At 33.8% G+C, this 20393-nt stretch overlaps 2 protein-coding genes across 5 annotated transcripts in view; one reads left to right on the forward strand and one right to left on the reverse strand.

The window, feature by feature from the left end:
- IFT74 (intraflagellar transport 74) overlaps positions 1 to 20393 on the reverse strand; it is a 164128-nt gene that overhangs the window by 60420 nt on the left and 83315 nt on the right. For both annotated transcript variants that reach the window (XM_053571127.1, XM_053571119.1), the window contains exons 9-10: positions 5830 to 5968; positions 3171 to 3233 (exon numbers count right to left, since the gene is read on the reverse strand). In XM_053571127.1, coding sequence (XP_053427102.1) covers positions 3171 to 3233; positions 5830 to 5968 — 202 coding nt within the window. The remainder of the gene's footprint in view (positions 1 to 3170; positions 3234 to 5829; positions 5969 to 20393) is intronic.
- Positions 8701 to 18420, forward strand: LRRC19 (leucine rich repeat containing 19). 3 transcript variants are annotated; one of them, XM_053571149.1, is made up of 6 exons: positions 8701 to 8820; positions 10353 to 10434; positions 13934 to 14023; positions 15277 to 15790; positions 16776 to 16964; positions 17560 to 18420. In XM_053571149.1, the coding sequence occupies exons 3-6, from the start codon at positions 13943 to 13945 to the stop codon at positions 17886 to 17888; spliced, it is 1113 nt and encodes a 370-aa protein (XP_053427124.1). In that variant the 5' UTR covers positions 8701 to 8820; positions 10353 to 10434; positions 13934 to 13942; the 3' UTR covers positions 17889 to 18420. The 3 variants fall into 3 exon arrangements, with proteins under 3 accessions (XP_053427124.1, XP_053427108.1, XP_053427114.1); XM_053571133.1 differs by having other exon boundaries at positions 8701 to 8810; positions 10280 to 10434; XM_053571139.1 differs by having other exon boundaries at positions 8701 to 8810; positions 10344 to 10434.

Below are 20393 nucleotides of genomic sequence, written 5' to 3' on the forward strand. Positions count from 1 at the left end.
CTATGCTAGACACAATACCTCATGTTCTTCATATGCTATCTCTAATGCTCAAAGCAATACTCTACAAGACAGTACTACCATCTACATTTTACAGATGAGGAAACAGGATCTGAGATATAAATAACTTTTCCGAATTAATAAAGCTATGACAGTTAACAATGATATTTGAAATTAGGCCCACAATATAAAGACCAAATTCTTAAGAGGGAAGACCTCTTCTTTTTGAAAGTGTAAGAGAAGTAATGGTTAAAAAAAAAAAAAAAGGAAAAAGTAGACAAGGGAAATATTTGAAAGTCCATAAGCAATGGGTTAAATATATAGTTCAAGCAATGGATTAGCTTCAATAATATAAAGAAAAGGCATGATAACAAAATACATACAGAAGAGATGCAAATATTTTGCTTTCCTTTGTCATAGTATCTTTTTGCCTAACAATCCTATGGAATTGCTCAAACAGTATCTTGAAAAAACTGTCCCTGAAGACTCAAGTTCATGATGAGCCTTTACTTGATCTGTTAACTAAATCAGCATGACCTAATACTTTGCACACTGATGAACACAAAGTAGATATTCAATAAATACCAGCTGATTGACCACCGTCTGACATATTTTTTTGAAGAACAAGTCATAAATAAAGAAATATAAATAAATCTGGCAAAAGTGAAATAGAATTAGTGACACATTATATTGTTTTGAGAATATTATACATTTTCTAAACTCATTCTATTTTAGGTATATATATGTATCTATGCCACCAAGGGTGGCATTAGTACAAAACCTAAATCTAAGGTTATAGCTTAAGTTCTTTCTACAGAAACTAAATTTGCCAAGTAAAATAAGACTTTGGACGGCACCTGTGGCTCAAAGGAGAAGGGTGCCGGCCCTATATACCAGAGGTGGCGGGTTCAAACCCGGCCCCAACCAAAAACTCCAAAAAAAGAAAAGACTTGAGTCCCCAAAAATTCCTAAGTGAGGAATTCTGCAAGCTGACTATAGTATATAATAATAAATGTGGTCTTCTTTCCTAAAGCATATTTCTATCACCACAGAGAGCAGGAAAATAAAAATTAAGTGGGGCGGCGCCTGTGGCTCAAAGTGGTAGGGCGCCGGTCCCATATGCCGGAGGTGGCAGGTTCAAACCCAGCCCTGGCCAAAACCCACAAAAAAAAAAAAAAAAAAAAAATTAATAAAAATTAAGTGTACCTACGGATGGAAACCAAACATAGAAAACGACCTTAATATTTTTAATGAAGGATTTTTCAATAGCAAATTCTCAAATTACAAAATAATCAAGTTTATTTCTTTTGCAAGATAGGTGACAACAATCATGTCAACATACAACTATTCCTAATCCTCCTATCTGAATCTACAGGAGATTAGGAAAAGCAAGTAAGGTTTGAGGTCCAAGACAGTATATTAAAGTACTGAGGACATGAAAAAGTAGTTCACAGAAAAAGAAATTCATTGGTCAACAAAGACAAACAGATACTCAAATTCATGCACAAATAAGTGAAAATTAAAGCAAGGTACTAATTTTTACCTATTGAACTAGCAAAAATTGAAAAAGTTAGATAATGTCTGCTGCCCGTGAGTACAGGGTATATACTCTCATACTTAACCTCTAGGAGTAGTGATTGGAGCAACTTTTTTGAAAGGCAACTTGGGACTGAGTATAGTAACTCACACATGTAATCCCAGCACTTTGGGAGGCCAAGGCAGGAGGATTGCTTGAAGCCAAAAGTTCAAGACCAGCTTGGTCAATATTGCAAGACCCCATCTCTACAAAAAAATTTTTTAAAAATTATCCAGGTACGTTGGCTCATGCCTGTAATCCCAGCTACTCCAGAGCTGAGGTAGGAGGATTGCATGAGCCCAGGACTTTGAGGCTGCAGTAAGCCCTGACCATGCCACTATATTCTAGCCTGAGAGCCAGAGACCCCATCTCAACATAAAAAAAGAAAGGTAATTTGGTAATCTTACAATCTTAGAAGTGTATACCTTTTGATCCAACAAGAGAAATTAATCTTATGATATATTAATATTACTTTTAATATGATATATTAATATAACTTTTTATAAAATGTATATTTTTCACTGAAGCATTGTTTATAATCCCAGAAAAAAATGATCACTCTGTTCTCCTACAAGGGTGTTTTTAACCATACAACGTATAATAATGTAATGCAATAATTTAAAATAATGAATGGAATCTCTATAAATTAACATGAATAGACATTCATGATAAGATGTCAGGGTGAAAAACAAAAAACTGCAGATATATATCAAACATGAACTCCACCTGAGGTTTTCCACAACTGTCAAATCAAGATGGGATTACAGGAATGCTGTGAAGATTAAATGATTATGCTGGAGATATATGTAAAAAGCTCAAAAAGGCATAAGGAAGCACTTAATAAATGTCTTTTCTAATAGTTTTATCTGCAAAACAGACATTTCTACTTTTATTCAATTTTTTAAAATATAAACATGGTTTGTGCTGTGAATTAAAAATTGCTTTAAATAAGTAAGAAAACAATTGCAAGGTTTTACTTCCTTAAAGTGATAAACTCATCTCTCTCCACGTTTTCAGTCTCTTGTATATGTGTCTTTATATTGCCATCAGATTTGCATGCCCCAGAAGACAGAATGATTTGTTTTGCACACTTTAGATACTCACTCACTCATTCATTCATTAATACATAGAGTCAGCGTCTTGGTGTGCCACCCAGGCTGAAGTGCACTGGCACAGTCATAGTTCACTGTAACCTCAAACTCCTGGCTCAAACAGGTATTTGAGTGGCTAGGATTATGCACCCAACTAATTTTTAAAATTTTTTTTATTTTTTTAGAGATAGGGTCCATTATGTAGCCCAGGCACGTTTTGAATTATTGGCCTCAAGTGATCCTCTACCTCCCCAAGTACCGGAAGTATGGATATAAGCCACTGTACTCAAAAAAAAAAAAAAAAATAAGCCACTGTACTCAATCGTTAAATCTAATTTCTTATCAAACTATGATCTTTGTGGTCTAGAATGGAAATTAAATGTATTAAACTCCTGTTAGTATACTGTTAAATAAACATGTACTTGAATGAGTTCTATTAAATATTTGGCTGAATTAACTTTTGTAGCTGAGTAGTATTAAGAATCCTTATTTGATTTTAAACTTACAGTTTCCAGGCTCTCTTTTTTCATGTTCAGTGAATCTAGTTGTTGCTGAAGTGTATCTAATTCCTAAGGGGGAAAAAAAATAGTAAATATAAATACAAATTGCATTAAGAATAATTTGTTTCTCCCATTTCTCAACATTTCAAAGATGGAGGTGACTAAGATATGTGTAAATGTATATAAAATCAGCACATTGTAAACCACAAATGCTTCAATGTTTACAGTTATGATTTAATAAAAAAAGGAATAATGACAGAAATTCACAAAAACAGCAATAATTAAATTTTAATAAATTATAGTCAAAATGAAAGATATTGGTTGAAGATGTTTACAAAATTATATCAAACTTGTTAACATAGGCTTCACCTCATTTAATTATCGTGTTAAGACACTTATACTCTACACTTAATAGATTTGACATGTACCCTTGCGATATGGTGTACATATTGCAATTAGGTGTGGTCCCATCATTTACCCTCCCTCTATCCAGCCTCCGCACTTCCCATCTGTCATTATTTCTGTAAACCTTGCCATCTACCTTCAAAAAACCTTCACATGGAAAGGTAGCTAGACCTTTTGGCAGTGAATCATTACTGTGTTCTGAGAATATCAAATATTGGATGATGCCGTTGTCTAAAGTTATAATTTTTAATTTTGATTTTAATCATATTTTTATATTTTTTGCCTAATTTCTCTTAAGGTCAAGATTTACACTGTATAAACATATAGACACACATACATATGTACACACATATATATATATATGTGTATGTATATATGTAAACATGGTTGACTCCTAGTATAAGACCCTTAAAATGATTATTCATTCATAACCCCTATATAAGATCAACTATATTTTGATAGTATTTTGGCATTTCTATAATACTTTCTTCAACGCTTCATTAGTACCTTATAAATTTTATCTGAAATAAAAAATTATACAAAATTGTCAGTGAAGGAATATCTGAGAAACTGAAATTATATTCATTACTGTCACCTATGAGGCCTAATTCTTTGCTCAGTCTTTAGTTAAGAGCCATCAGAGCATGAAAGAGCATCATGATGAGTGAACATTGGGAGGACTGTAAATAAGCCCTCAGCAGGCACCCAAATTCCTAAATTGCTTATTTAATAGCACATGTTCTCACTTAGATCTGGAAGCTAAAAAGTTGATCTCATGGAAGTAGAGAGTAGAATGATGGTTACCAGAAGCTGGAAAGGGTCTGGGGAGAGAAGGGATGAAGGGAAGTTGGTTAATGGATTTAAAAAAATACAATTAGATAGAAGGAATAAATTCTAGTGTTTGATAGCACAGTAGGGTGACTATAGGTAACAATAATTCATTATATACAGTAGAACCCCTTCCCTACATCAACCACCTCAAGTTGACGTGATTTTCATAGACTGGACATGCACCACATGTATGTATCAGTATAGTAGGCCTAGTGCCTTATGTTGACCAGTCTTTTACAGGCCCTTGGGTGATCAACTTACAGAAATAAGTTCTACTGTATTTCAAAATATGTATAAGAGAAAATTTTGAATGTTTCCAACTCAAAGAAATAATAAATGTTTTATGTGAAAGATATCCTAATTACCCATCTGATTACATGTGCATATGTACATATCTCATGTACCCCAAATTTTAATAATAAAATTATTACGTACTGGCAGTCTCTGACTTACATATAACTTGCACTTATAAACAGTAAATTCCTGAGTGAGAAACATCTAACTGATGTATGACCCGTACTTACCAAAAGAGGCTATTACAGGTAATAGGTTAATCAATGTGTTCCTACTTACATACAAATTCAACTTAAGAACAAATCTTCAGAACCTATCTTGCTCATAACCCAGGGACTAATTATATCAATGAAAACGTGTAAGCAAAAAAATTAATCTTTAAGCAATATGATTAAGTAGCACAGCCATTCAAATCAGAGATCTAGCAGGTAAAATATGATTAATTAATCTTTAAGCAATATGATTAAGTAGCACAGCCATTCAAATCAGAGATCTTATCAGGCAGAAAGGAAAAGGAAAGTAAATATATGACTTTTGTCTATTAGGCCTTTTAATATTCCCATTTAAAGTTCATAAAAATACAAGTGTTTTGGGTGGCGCCTGTGGTTCAGTGAGTAGGGTGCCAGCCCCATAGGCTGAGGGTAGTGAGTTCAAACCCAGCCCTGGCCAAACTGCAACAAAAAACAGCCGGGCGTTGTGGTGGGCGCCTGTAGTCCCAGCTACTCGGGAGGCTGAGGCAAAAGAATCGCCTAAGCCCAGGAGTTGGAGGTTACTATGAGCAGTATGATGCCACAGCACTCTACGGAGGGCGATAAAGTAAGACTCTGTCTCTACAAAAAAAACAAAACAAAAAAAAACAAGTGTTTTCAGGTATATTTATAACACATAAAACTGAAGGATGCTTAGAATTAAACAAAAAATTATAGTGAAAAAGTAGCATACGAAATTAAGTTTCAAGATAAGCACTTCTCAAATTTAAATGTCCATATGAATCCATACGGACCTTGATGAAATGAGGACTCTGATCAGCAGGGTGGGTCAAGTTCTCAGGAGATGCTGACACGGCCAATCTTCAAAGCTTACGTTGAGTATCAAGACTACAACATGCCTGACACATAGTAGTATTTAATGTTACCTGTAGCAATTTCTCATTTGTGGTTTTCATCTCTATGTATTTGACTTGCTTTTCAGGAGACATATTTTTTATAATGCCATCTGCTGCTTGTTTTTCCTGTTCAATTTCTTCTTCTACACTTCTAATTTGTTTTTCTTTCCTGAAATCAAAAGCATATTATATTCTTATTTTTATAGTGAGGAAAATAACATCAAATTATTTTATCTAGGTTACAGTTTCAATTTAATAGTGTAAAGACATTCAACCATAGTGTGTGACTTGAAAGTTCTTCTATTTGTATAAAAAATTCTATTTGACTTGAAAATTTGCCCCCACCAGCATAGACTTACTTTATGCCTTTCTCTTTCTCCTCTCCATGCCCAGGTTCTTTTATTTCCTTATTCTCCACTTTACTAAGAAATCCCAAAGAGTATCGCAGAAAATCCTTAACAACTTACACATATGAGGATGTACTTACACTTAGTTTTCAAATTTTTTTTTTAGCCACAAAATCCTTTAACCAAGTAAAATTTAGAATAGAAGTTTGTCGTGTAAATTATATAAAGCAATGCCACTCTGACTGGGGAGTAGGGACACCTGTGCTGCAATTTGATTTTTTTTTTTTGTTTTCAGACAGGGTCCCATTATGTCACTCTCAGTAGAGTGCTGTGGCATCACAGCTCATAACAACCTCAAACTCTTGGACTAAAGTGATTCTCTTGCCTCAGTCTCCCAGGTAGCTGGGACTGCAGGACCGCCACAATCCCTGGCTATTTTTTGGTTGCAGTTGTCTTGTTGCTTTAGCTGGTCCAGGCCGGGTTTGAACCCACCAGCCTCGATGTATGTGGCTGGTGCCCTACCCACTTAGCTTTGAGCACTGCCTGTAATTTAATTTTTTTTTAAATTACAAATTCACTGGCTGGGCACAGTGGCTCATGCCTGTAATCCCAGCACTTGGGAGGCCGAGGTGGGTGAATTGACTGAGATCACGGATTTAAGACCAGCCTGAGTCAGAGTGAGACCCCTTCTCTAAAAAACAGCCAGGCGTTGTGGTGGGCGCCTGTAGTTCCAGCTACTTGGGAGGCTGAGGCAAGAGGACACTTAAACTCAAGAGTTTGAGGTTGCTGTGAGGTAAGATGCCACGGCATTCCATCAAGGGTGACTAAGTGAAAGTCTATCTCAAAAGAAAAAATTATAACTTCAGATTAATAATATGATTTGCTTAAATTCCCTTTTTATCTGTTAAAATGGCTATTCCACAAATTATTGCTATATTTTAACAGTGTAATATAAGCTAATTTCCTTAAAAATATAACTTAAACATTACAGACACAATTATACAATAGTAGCAGTAAAATTAATTAGAAGCAATAATCATTGTTAGCATGTAATCACAAGAAATATCAATGATGTGCCTTATTTCCTAAGCAATCAGGCATCTCTACTAATAGGACAGAGAAAACTTCAGAAAAAAATAAGTAGGTGAGATGCCACTTGTTTAAATACTTCAGGATATAAATGTAACAATTTGACTGAACATAAATTTTCAGTCCCCAAACCATAAATTTCTATTCTGATTCTAAAATCTGATTAATCTATCACTATTCCCTTTGACTTGTAGGTATCAACTTCAACAGTTTTCACGATCACAAAGCCCTGCAGATCCACACATCCCACACACATACTCCACACTCATATGCTACTACTAGTAGAATGAAAAATCTAAACTCAGATATTTCCCTACAAGCAACATTTCATAATAATAAAATAAAAGATGAATATAAACAAAATAGACAATCTGGAATTTCCATTTATTTTTGTCATACGTTGGACAGGGAGTGATATGCAGTAGAACCTCCACAGCTGATTACCTCCCTACATAGATCACCTCCTTAAGCTAACCTGATTTTCATAGACCAGACGTGTACCACATGTACTTAATGGAAATTCCTTACGTTGACCACCTCTGTATGTTGACCAGTTCATTACAGTCCTTTGGGTGGTTAACTTACAGAAGTTCTACAGCATTTACTTTGAACCTCAATTAGTATAGTACAACAAATGTGTTTGCTGCTGATAGAACTCGTATGGGTATATGGGCTCATACAATTTTCAGGCACAAAATATCATCTATTTCAATTTCTTTGTTTTATGGATGAGGGATACTGAAGCCCAGAGGAGTTCATCTTTTGGAACTAACTTATTCTAAATTTGAATATTCACCACTAACATTTCTTTCTACTATGTCTACTGTAGTCAGATACAAACTAATGTTATAAAGTACTCCATTTGACAGAGGAAAATTACACCATAAGGAAAGTAACTGACTTTCTGAAGGCCATATGTCAAATTTTTTGACAATTTGAGCATTTGTTTCTGAAGTAACCTGGTGGTAAAACCATTAATGATGCTGTCATAAAAACGAGTAAACAATTTTTGTTAGTGGTGAAAGGTGAGGTTCCAGTAACATACACAGTTATGACTTACTAAAAATTTAATTTAAAAAAGATGAACATAGAAAAAATGAGTAAACAACAAAGTTAAAACTCAAGGGAATATAAAACTTGGTAGCATCTTTTTATTTTGAACCTTTCTAAGCACAAAATACCTTCAGGTCCAGCACAAATTATATTAGCAACAATGTATCTCTCAAAAGAATACATTCTCAATAGTATACACTTTAAATCAACAAGTAAAATTATTAGTATTTTAATAAATTTTCAAGAATAATCAAGAAACATGAATGTTAGGCAAATGCCTTACTTGTTATTCTAAAAAAGTCAATGTTTGATAACTTTAAGAAATTATTCTTCTAGTCAATCTTTTGCTAGAACTAGGAAGTCTGGTTTCTTTTTTTTTTTTTTTTTAACCACCCATTCACTGGGTACAAAGGTTAAAACCAACTGAAATGCAATCATATGACATACTTTTTAAAAATGGTGTAGAAGAAACAGAAAAAATTGCTTCAGCACACCAGTCTCAGATGAAAGAAAAAAATAAAGGTAAGATCCCGTATATTTATATGTTTGAGATTATTGTTTAATTTTTTAAGAAAATAAATCATATTTAAGCTTGTAACGTCTGTACGACAATCTTCACCTTTAATAAGTGATGAAGGAGCAGGAAATATATTTCCACACGGTTTACCTCAGAAATAATACACACCTAGGACACAGTCAAAAAATATTTTCCAAATAAAGTTCTAATGCAATGTAAAGTAATTATTTTTCTTTTGGGAAAACAAGTTTTATTCTAGCCAATCAAATTTATAAGATTTTTTATTTAGAAATATGTTAACCACAGAACATTTTGAAGTGATATTAAAAATTGTATACTAATGTGTAATTTTAAAAGCTATTCTCCTTATTCAAGTTTTTTCTTGAAATTTTCCATGACAAAAAATTAATTTTTTCATGAAACAGTTAAATAGAAGAGTGAAGTTAATTGTGAATCATTAACATCTTACTCTTAATATACTGAATTCTGGCATAAATATCTAAAATACTTAATGGTAGAACTACATATAGATTTTATTTAACATAATCAAAAATATTACAGTATCTTCTTATTTTACAGTATATTATAATCATTGAAGTAAATAGCCAAAAGCTCCTAAGAAATTGCACTTGAAATTCCATTAAGAACACTGTTTCCTTTTTGATATCTACCATTTCCTTTGTGTAAAACTCCTTTTCTGTAATGTAGGTGGTAAGCTATGTGAAAAGACACTTAATTTTGTAAAATAACTAAAATAAACTGATATTCCATTTGTTTTCTATTTTTATTAGTTCCTAAATAATCACCAAATTGAAACTCAAATGTCATTTCAAAATAAATTTGAAGTTGAGAAAAAATTCCTAAAGGAGAAAAAAGGAAGATTAATTGTCTTCTTTTTAAATAAACCTTTTGAATAGGGTACAGTGACTAATGACCAATTTCTGCATAATCTGTCTAGCTTTTCTGTCAATCTGATTTTTTAAAGACAGCCAATAATGCTAGCAGATGCTTCTGTCTGGAGATTTATGATGTTTTTCAGTATCATAATGGTCAATATTCACCCCCTCTCTGAATCTTTCTATTGAGAAACATACACCAACATGTGAAAACTTCTATGGATGATGTAGATTAATCAGTGTATTTCACAGCTTTATATCTAATAATGTTTTAGGTTTGTTAAATGCTTTCTTGTACAGAACCTACCCTGAGCTGAGTATATACTACTTCTAACTCTAAATTTATCAAGTGGAAAGATGAAACAAAGAATCTTGTTTTAATCCTTATTCTTTTATTTCTTTTAGCACACTGAAGAAAACAATACCTAGTATTAAATAGATAATAAATACAACAAACAAAAGACCACCTTCTCATCACTTCCACACAGGCTCACAATCCTGCTTCATGTCCATTACCCTCTCACCTGCTTCTACTTCACATCTACTTTTTACTTAAATCCAGTTAATTTTCTTTGTAGCCTATTTGCCACCTTTAACCAACCCTATGGCACTTCCCCCTAACCTACCTGTCCATCCCACCAGAAACATAAGAAAGAACTTCAGACCACTGACAAATATTGAAACAAGCCATTGAAGAGGCTTTGCACCTATTCCCAAAGATCATTAAACACAGGTAAATTACCTTTTGTAAATGATTTAGGCAGACCCCTCTGTGGGCAATGGTATAGAATATGTGATAGTTTGAATTCATTTCTGGGTTTGCATCCAATTTGTATAAAATCTAGAAGGAAGAGTAGCTTTTTGTTTGTTTTTTTAACAAATTCAATTCAACTATGGAAAGAAGGTAGAAGGGGAATAAGCATACACAGATCAACAAATTGAAGAGAATGAGAAAGTTGACTAGACCATCATTGAAATAGCAATAAAATCTTCCTTGCTCCTGAGGTGACAGGTAAAGTAACCTGAAAGGAATCCTGTTCACTCTGATTAGTTTTTCTTCCTCCTCTAATTGAATAAACTTTTCCTTAAAAAACCATAACAAATTAATTATACAAATGCTTTTAAGAGGATCAAAAGAGTATTTTAGCAGACCTCGTGGATGACAGGATATATTCATATCAGATAATTTATGTGCACATGTTTTTTAATATTGATTTTAAGAAAACAGAGTAAAGAACAAGAAACATCAATGTCATGAATAAAATCATTAAATGAAAAGTAACGATTTATGGTGGCGTCTGTAGTCCCAGCTACTTGGGAGGCTGAGGCAAGAGAATCGCTTGAGCCCAGGAGTTTGTGGTTGCTGTGAGCTGTGATGCCACTGCACTCTACGAAAGGCGACATAGAGACTCTATCTCAAAAAAAAAAAAAAAAGTAACTATTTGGCAGGAAGATGGCAATTTCCAGGTAATTTTGCCACCTGTCTCTGTAAGAAGAAAAAAAAGATAGAACGATCAGTGCGCCCATTAACTTGGAATTCTGTCCAAAACTAGAATAAAATAAAAATAAAAGATAAAAAAGGACAAAAACTTATGAGGACAAAAAGAATGGAAGAGGGGATGGCAGCAATAAAACACAGAACCCAGAAAGCTAACAGATGAGTGGAAACTGACCAGGAAAGCAAAATTTTCCCAAGCTGGCAGTGGGAAAAGCTGAGAGGCCACTTGAATTATATTGCAGAAATTCCAAATGGCCTCAAAATTGGTACCACCAAGTATACCAGAAGTACAGCAGGAGGAGCTAACTCCTTCCCACCATGGCCAGCCAGTTAATGTTCTTCCCTTACTCTCGTAGAAGATACCAGGATTTTTTTCCTCCGGAGAAAATAAAACAAATGAAATTTGAGCAGTATATACAAGTGAGTGTAATGGCACCATTAAGATTAAGTTAAAGTTTACACACTAAACCTGCCATTTTTTACCCTTTAGCAATGCTGGCCACTGGGCTTTATCTGTTCAGGCAACAGATTATGAATCGTTTTGTGGAACCCTACTAGCCCAAGAAAAAAATATCTAAAGATAACAACATTTAGTGATTCTCCGAGAAAAGACTCCAACAGGTTTACCCTATAGTAAGATCTGAAGTCAAGACTCATACAAAGCAGTGTCCAACAGTGTATTCATTTCCTATTCTCATACCTGAGCTCCAAACAAAATATTAACAGACATATGAAGAAAGCCTCCAATATCAAGAACACTGTCCAAAATAAACTGAAAGAAAAAAAATTACAACCTGAAGACTCTATATTAGAGTCTTCTCTAGGAAAAAAAAATAACAAAAGGAAATACATTCAATAGGATACTCTAAAGCAAATATTCAGAGAACAAAAAAAAAAAAACCCTCAAAAAGTTGGGAAAAAGAAAACTTCAATAAAAGAGTTTGAAGATAAAGTCAAGGATGTCTGCCAGAAAACAGAGATAAAAGTAAAGATAAAAAAAAAAAATAATTCCATAAGGTCTGATACCCAATGAATTAATTTAGTTCTATAAAGAAAAGTGGGAGGGAAGGAGGGAGTGAAGGGAGGAAGAGGAGGAAGGAGGAAAGGAAGGGAGGAAGGAAATAATATTATCAATCAGAGAAATAATTTAGAAAATTACCTAGAACTGAGAGACATAACATACAGATTGAAAGGGCTGGCCAAGTACCCAGTTAAGTGCATGAAAACAGAATCTCACAAAGACACGGTATCATGAGATTTCAGAACGCAGTACAATTTTAATAGCTGAGGGTTAGAAAGGGACAAGTTACATAAAAGTATAAAGAATTAGCGACATGACATCACAGTTCTTAACAGTAATACTACAAACCCAAAGACAATAGGGCAGTGCTATCAACATTTTGAAGGACTGTTATTTCCAACATAGAATTCTATTTCTAGCCAAAATATCTTTCAAGTTCTAGAAATATTTCCCTTCTATGTACCTTCTCAGGAAGTTATTGAGGAAACTCCATTGAAACAAGGCAATAAACCAACAAAGGGCATTTTAGAAAACAGGAATCCAGTAACAAAAGCAAAAGGGAATCTCTCTGATGAGGGTGGAAATCAAGAGCTGTATAGAAGACTTAGTGGTCAGCTTCTCTAGATTAAGAGCATGGCAGCAGGCTCTAAAGAGACATTTTAAAGCAGATGAAACAGATTAAATATCTAAGATACATAAATAAAAGATGTGCTAGGGGAGAGTTTGGGCATAAGTTCATAAAAAAACAGAAAACTACACACATGAAAAAACAAGTATAATTAATTTAAAGGGAGACAAAGTGTGCAGGAAAGAAAAGTAATCCTGTTACACAGTTCAATCAGTGACAGCTTTTATACACTTGGGACAGTGTAAATACTGAATAGTATAAACACTGAACACTCCTCTAACCAAAATTACAAGTAACTATGTTAGGAGATGAAGAGAAAGCATATGTTTGATGTGTTCGAGATAAAGATATGGAGTATTTTCAAAAGAATTGAAGATTCTGATATCTCACAGCTATAAATCAACAAATTATACCAACAGATAATGCCAAAAATCAAAAATCAAGAAGTAGTAATACAGGTAGTATTCACACCTGTAATCTCAGCACTCTGAGAGGCCAAAGCAGGGGATGGCTTGAGGCCAGGAGTTCACGACCAGCTTGAACAACATAGCAAGCTCCCATTTCTAAAAAATATTTGCTAAAAAATTATTCAGGCATGGAGGCACATACCTATAGTCCTAGCAAGTTGAGGCACTGAGACAGGAAGATTGATTGAACCCAGAAGTTGGAGGTTGCAGTGAACTATGACTGCATTAGTGCACTCCAGCTGGGGTGACAAGAGATTCTCTCTCAAAAATGAATAACATTAACAAAAAGAATTAGCAATATAAGCATATACTTAAACATGCACATATATGTTCTTCTGGACTTTCTTTTGTGCATTTATATATTAAAAATTTTAAATGTACAATCACTTCAACTGCTTTCAAGCTCCTTTCAATAGATCTAGGAACTAATAAGACACCCTTGAAAATATTAAGTCTCTCATTCTCCACAGTGTAGAGATGGTGAATGGCCACCTTGTTTCACAGTTTATGTATTTTAAGAAAAAATAGATTTAAAAAGGAAAAACAGGAAATCAGAATGTCATCCAAATCTCAAGTTCTTGTCTCCTATTGAAATGAAAATATTCTCTTTTCTATCAGGCCTGTAATATGAAAGTCACATGCATCGCAACCTTATTTTGGCTTTTCTCCATGCTACTATTACCAGACAAAAGCCAGACTTCTAAAACAGTAAGTTTTTTACAATCAATGCAGTAAAAATGTTTTCCAAGGTATACTTTTTGTGCATTTAGTAAAATATCCCAAAGGAACAAAAAATAGTAAAGAAAATCCAAGCTATCAAAATTAACTTTTTTTTTAAAACTGTGTATATTCAAAATCTGTGATTTGAGTCAGATTCTTTTTTTGTTGTTGTTGTTGTTGTTTTTTATTGTTGGGGATTAATTGAGGGTACAAGAAACCAGGTTACACTGCTTTTATTTGTTAGGCAAAGTCCCTCTTGAGTCAGATTCTAATTTGAATCTTCATTTCTTTAAACTGAGTTCTTTAAAAACTGATTAAAGGAGAAATCTGTGAATTTTCGAGTGTTCTACTTTACCTGCAAACTATGTTCTGTCTAGAATCCTATTTCATAATCTTAATCATAAAATCTTTATTAACATAGACTAAACAATGAACAGAAAATATTCACTATAAATCAGACATTAGTTTCAAGACAAAAACCAGGAAAATGTAAGAAAAATTTTTCAAAATACATATTTATGAGGGAAATTGTTGCTGCATTATTATTGTTGTGACACTACTGCACCAACGATAGGAAACATGAACTATTCTTATGTCTATTTATTCTTACCATTCAGTAAAAACAAGAAATATTTCTTTCATTTTACATCCACAGAAACAAAGCACTTCAGGTTGCCTGGTTCTTTAAATTCAATACATAGTCCCATTTCTGACATAAGATAAATATTTCCTTTTAAAAAACAAAACTTTGCACTGTTATCCCTAGAGACCTATTATATATTAGGTATTATTTCTTAATTATTAGTAGACCTACATGTAATATTAGTAATTACTATTTTTAAAAATTATATACTTTTAAATACTTTCCTCATTAGAAATACAATCTTACACACTGAAATATTAAATTATTGTTTACCGTGTTATTTCTACATGTATAAATGGAAACATACCAATATTCCTCCTGGAATAATTATGTAATAACAGTTGGAAGATACCTATACAACCAACTAGAATCTCTGTTTGATTATATGTGTCAGAATTTCCTTAATCTTCAGTATTTCATCCCAATAAAGAAAGAAAAACATATGCTGTACTTTTTTTCACACTATAATACCAAAAGTTTGGATAGATTTTTTGTCTCCAAAATGATTTGTTTCCAATGTCTAAGTGCTTGAATGTGATATTTGGGGGAAATTCTGTTAATATTTTTCCTAATTAATGCATTTCTTTTTCTTTTTTAGGAAGTCCAATGTAATTTCACTGAAAGGAATTATTCTTTGGTTCCAGTGACTATCAATAAAAATGTTACTATACTTGATCTCAGTTATAACCATATTACTCTGAATGCTACTGACATAAGAGTTCTGCAGACATATTTTTTACTCACTGAGCTGTACCTAATTGAGAACAATGTTGCTATCTTACACAGTAACAGTTTTGGTAACCTATCCAATCTAGAAATTTTAAATATCTGTAGAAACTCCATCTACATAATTGAACGGGGTGCATTTGTAGGGTTAAGTAAACTAAAACAGTTATATCTCTGCCAAAACCAAATACTACAACTGAATGCTGATATGTTTGTACCTCTGAGAAACCTGAAACTTCTGAATCTGCATGGCAATTGGATAAGCTCTTTTGCAGTACCACAACTATTTCATCTGGAATTAATAATTTTATATGGAAACCCATGGAACTGCTCTTGTAGTCTATTCAATTTGCAGAACTGGCTTAAAACATCAAACGTGACTTTAGGTAAGCTATTATAATTTAATCAAAACCAAAATGGAAAAATCTCTTATGTTTTAAAGAGAAGGCAATTCTTCAGTTTAAGGTAAACAGGGGAAATACTACACACTAATTGCTAAAGAGATGTTTCCTACCCACACCCAAACAAGAAAAAAAGAGAAAAAATTTAAATGTTCTATGTATGTGAGATGATACTGTCACTTCATGAATTAAGGTAGCAAAGTCAATACATCAGACTAATTTTTTAAAGTACTTCCTAGAAAGTAGGTGAAAACAGGTGTTCTACTTTAACAGCAAACTCTGCTTTACCTGAAATCCAGAGTGTAACTATGACTTTAACCATAATTTTAGCATAGAAAAACTAAACAATAAACATGCTGCTTTAAAACTGTATTTATAACATAATAAACAGAAATGTGTATTATTCCATCATTGTGTTGCTAGGCACATACAAGAATTTCTTTCTTATAATGTCTTTAATAAGGAAAGGTTGTTGGTGGCGCCTGTGGCTCAGTGGGTAGGGCGCTGGCCACATACACCCAGGCTGGCAGGTTTGAACCCAGCCCAGGCCTGCTAAACAATGATAATGGCAACAAAAAAGAAAAATAGCTGGGCATTTTGGCAGGCGCCAGTAGTCCCAGTTACTTGGGAGGCTGAGGCAAGAGAATCGCCCTAGCCCAAGAGCTGGACGTTGCTGTAAGCTGTGACGCCATGGCACTCTACTGAGGGTGACAAAGTGAAACTCTGTCTCAAAAAAAAAAAAAAATGACAGGTTGTCAAAAAATTCTAGATAAAAATAATTATAAAATGTGGGGCGGCACCTGTGGCTCAGAGGAGTAGGCACCGGCCCCATATGCCAGAGATGGCGGGTTCAAACCCAGCCCCGGCCAAAAACTACAAAAAAATAAAATAAAATAAAAAAATAATTATAAAATGTTAGCTATTCTTATTCTCTATAATAAACCTTAATTTATTCTTTCTCATTTACTAGAAAATGAAAACGTCACCATGTGTAGGTATCCAGATATCCTGAAGAGCTACAATATCAAAACAGTACCTCTTAAAGCTGAATGCCACTCAAAATCTCCTTCACCTATAATTGAAGATCTTTATATTCACTTTCAGTCCAATAGCAATTCAGCCTTTAATAGCTCTTTGAACAACTTAACAAGAGATTCAGGTAATGTATTTATTGTGAATATTTTTAATTTTTTTTTTCATGCTCACAGGGCTATTTGGAACTGAATACTAATATTGATGGAAGTATACTAAATAAACTGAGGTAGTTCTCATTATCTTTCCCCACTTTAAATTTCTATAAGGAACATAAAAGATTAATTCCTTATCTCAACATAAGATTTACAAAATATTGGGCTTCTCTGCTAGCTACCAGTCAAACACCATTGTGCAAATTATTTAACTTCTCTGAGCCTTTCTCCTAACTAGTCAAGCAGTGGTTTTCAACCTTCCTAACGCTGCGGCCCTTTAATACAGTTCCTGTGGGTTGTGACCCACAGGTTGAGAACCGTTGTAGTCAAATCACAAATCTTATGTATATAGGTAACAATATCTGCAAAGACAGGTAGCTATTTTGAACAAAGGTATTCTTTCACCACGATACAAAATATTATTCATTTATCATAGTTTTAGTAGCTTTTGCTGAAAGAAAACTATAATGTACCTTCATTTCTAATATAAATATTGCTGAGTATTAGTATGTGAATATTTTATTTTTGTCAATTTAACAAATTCTCTCTCTTTCTATTCCATTTAAGAACATGAGCCTCTTGGGAAAAGTTGGCCTCTCCTTATTGGTGTTGTTGTCACTGTACTGATGACTTCATTCCTCATCTTTATTGCTATCAAATGTCCAATATGGTATAATATTCTGCTTAGTTACAATCATCATCGCTTAGAAGAGCATGAAGTAGAAACCTATGATGAAGCTTTTAATGGAAATCCAAGTTCTCTTTCACAGACACCAGCTACAAACTCTGAAGACACTACAATAATATTTGAACGATTACACTCATTTGTGGTAGATGATGATGGGTTTATTGAAGACAAATATATAGATACCCATGAATTATGTGAAGAAAATTAATTTTTTGATTATTTAATTAAAAAAAGTTATCAGTCTATTCATAGTTTAAGCATAGAGATTTTGATATGAGACATACCAAACTATAGCTAGTAGACCTTGATATTAACTACAGCATACATAAATGTCATAAAACTATGTTTTCTCATTGTATTAAGCAAGCAGATCCAAATGCAGTAACGGACACTCAGCAACGGTTACACAGTTAGTCCACAATACTGGCATTACTATTCTCAGCAGTATTCAGGAGACTGTATGGGCTAGTGAGAAGAAGATCTAAAGCAAAATTATTCATTAATTAGAATGAATGGATTCTCATATTAATACAAATATTTGATGTATTGTATATTAAGTTATGCTGAAGTTCCAATCAGCAATAAAATAAAGGTTTTGGATTTATATTATGAGTCAAAGTGAAAGGAACAGAACATAAACAATATATAAAGATTGATTTTATGTTCCATAGAGTGGGAATTTATGGAGTTGAAAAATATGTTTTTAAATGCTTCCTGAATTTGCAAAATAAATTTTCTTTTCTTTTTTTTTTTTTTGTAGAGACAGAGTCTCACTCTATGGCCCTCGGTAGAGTGCCGTGGCCTCACACAGCTCACAGCAACCTCCAACTCCTGGGCTTAAGCGATTCTCTTGCCTCAGCCTCCCGAGTAGCTGGGACTACAGGCGCCCGCCACAACGCCCGGCTATTTTTATTTTTTGTTGCAGTTTGGCCGGGGCTGGGTTTGAACCCGCCACCCTCGGCATATGGGGCCGGCGCCTTACCGACTGAGCCACAGGCGAAATTTTCTTAACGTTTAGCAGCAATTTAAGGCACAAGTATGATGTTCAGGCATAATCCCTAATAAGTTACTATTGATTTTAGTCATACAGAAAGACTGTTACCACAATGCAGGATGGCTACAATTTAATATCATAGTAGCTTCCAATGTGAACATTATAATTATCTATGAATGTTATTTTTGAAAATATCCATTTCCACCTCTCTCTGAGAGATTTTTATTAATATGGATCTGTGCTGGGGTTGAGGAATCTTTAGGTGGTCTATGGATAGCTGTTTCTACCTGTCTAGCAAATAGAGCAATGATTTCCAAATTGTTTTTCTAGAATACTAAGTTCTTTTTTTTTTTTTTTTTTTTTTGTAGAGACAGAGTCTCACTGTACTGCCCTCGGTAGAGTGCCGTGGTGTTACACGGCTCACAGCAACCTCTAACTCTTGGGCTTAACGCGATTCTCTTGCCTCAGCCTCCCGAGTAGCTGGGACTACAGGCGCCCGCCACAACGCCCGGCTATTTTTTTGTTGCAGTTTGGCCGGGGCTGGGTTTGAACCCGCCACCCTCGGCATATGGGGCCGGCGCCCTACTCACTAAGCCACAGGCGCCGCCCTAGAATACTAAGTTCTAAAGAGACATTCAGAAGTATTTACAGTAAAAGAAAAAGGTACATGGTCAAATTACTACAGGAAACACTGGGTTTAAACAAAGTGAAACAAGATTCTTTACTACAAGACTTATCTAGAACTTTACTAATCTAAACTGCTCTTTGATTTTTTAAGAACAAAGTATTCAGAATTTTAGAACTTATTGGACAACAAAACCCATTCTTTGAGGTACATCTACTAAGAGCTCATGGTACAATAATAGTCCAAACAACATAGTTTAGAAAACACTGGCCTTGAGAATGTAATAAGAAGGGTCTTTTTGTTAATAGAAAGTGAATTATCTGTCAATTCCTTACAGTCAATTTGCTACAATTATAATTTTAACAACTTAATGAAGCAAACAGTAGCATTGAAAATTGTAACAAACTCTCTAATTCTTACTTTTCCATAGGTAGGAAAATTAAGTGTATTTATATTTTTCAGAGCTAAGTGTATTTTCAAAACACTGCAATATACTTATGGATGAAATAGTTTAGCTGCAATTTTCTTCAACATAATACATGGGGGAAAACAAGCAGAGGTGTGGAGGGAGCAGTGTTAGATATGAGCTCATGGAACTAAGAGATGGGTACATAAAGGTATAATATATTGTTTTTATGTATGTTCAAATTTCTCCCAAATACAGTTTTTAAAATGTATATACACTTAATGGCAAAATAATTTGTATCTATGTTTCAGTCTGCAGAATAGTCATTTTAAAAGTTATACAAACAGTAAATTCAGTTCAAATGTCTACTTAGGGAAAATAAAAAGTGTTTAGAATGATACACCTGTGAAATGGAAAAACTGACTCATTCATAATACTTATTTGCTTACATTTATAAAAACATTTTCAATAAAGGACATAAATGTGTTATGTTTACTACTTTTCAATATATACCAATTATACTTTGTTTTAAATCTCAATTTAAAAAAAAAATCTTAATTTTAAGGGCAGCGCCTGTGGCGCAAGGAGTAGGGCGCTGGTCCCACATGCCGGAGGTGATGGGTTCAAACCCAGCCCCGGCCAAAAACCACAAAAAAAAAAAAAAAAAAAAAAGAATGAAATAACTATA

Source organism: Nycticebus coucang, chromosome 2 (assembly GCF_027406575.1).
Source record: "Nycticebus coucang isolate mNycCou1 chromosome 2, mNycCou1.pri, whole genome shotgun sequence".
NCBI classification, from domain to species: Eukaryota; Metazoa; Chordata; class Mammalia; order Primates; family Lorisidae; genus Nycticebus; species Nycticebus coucang.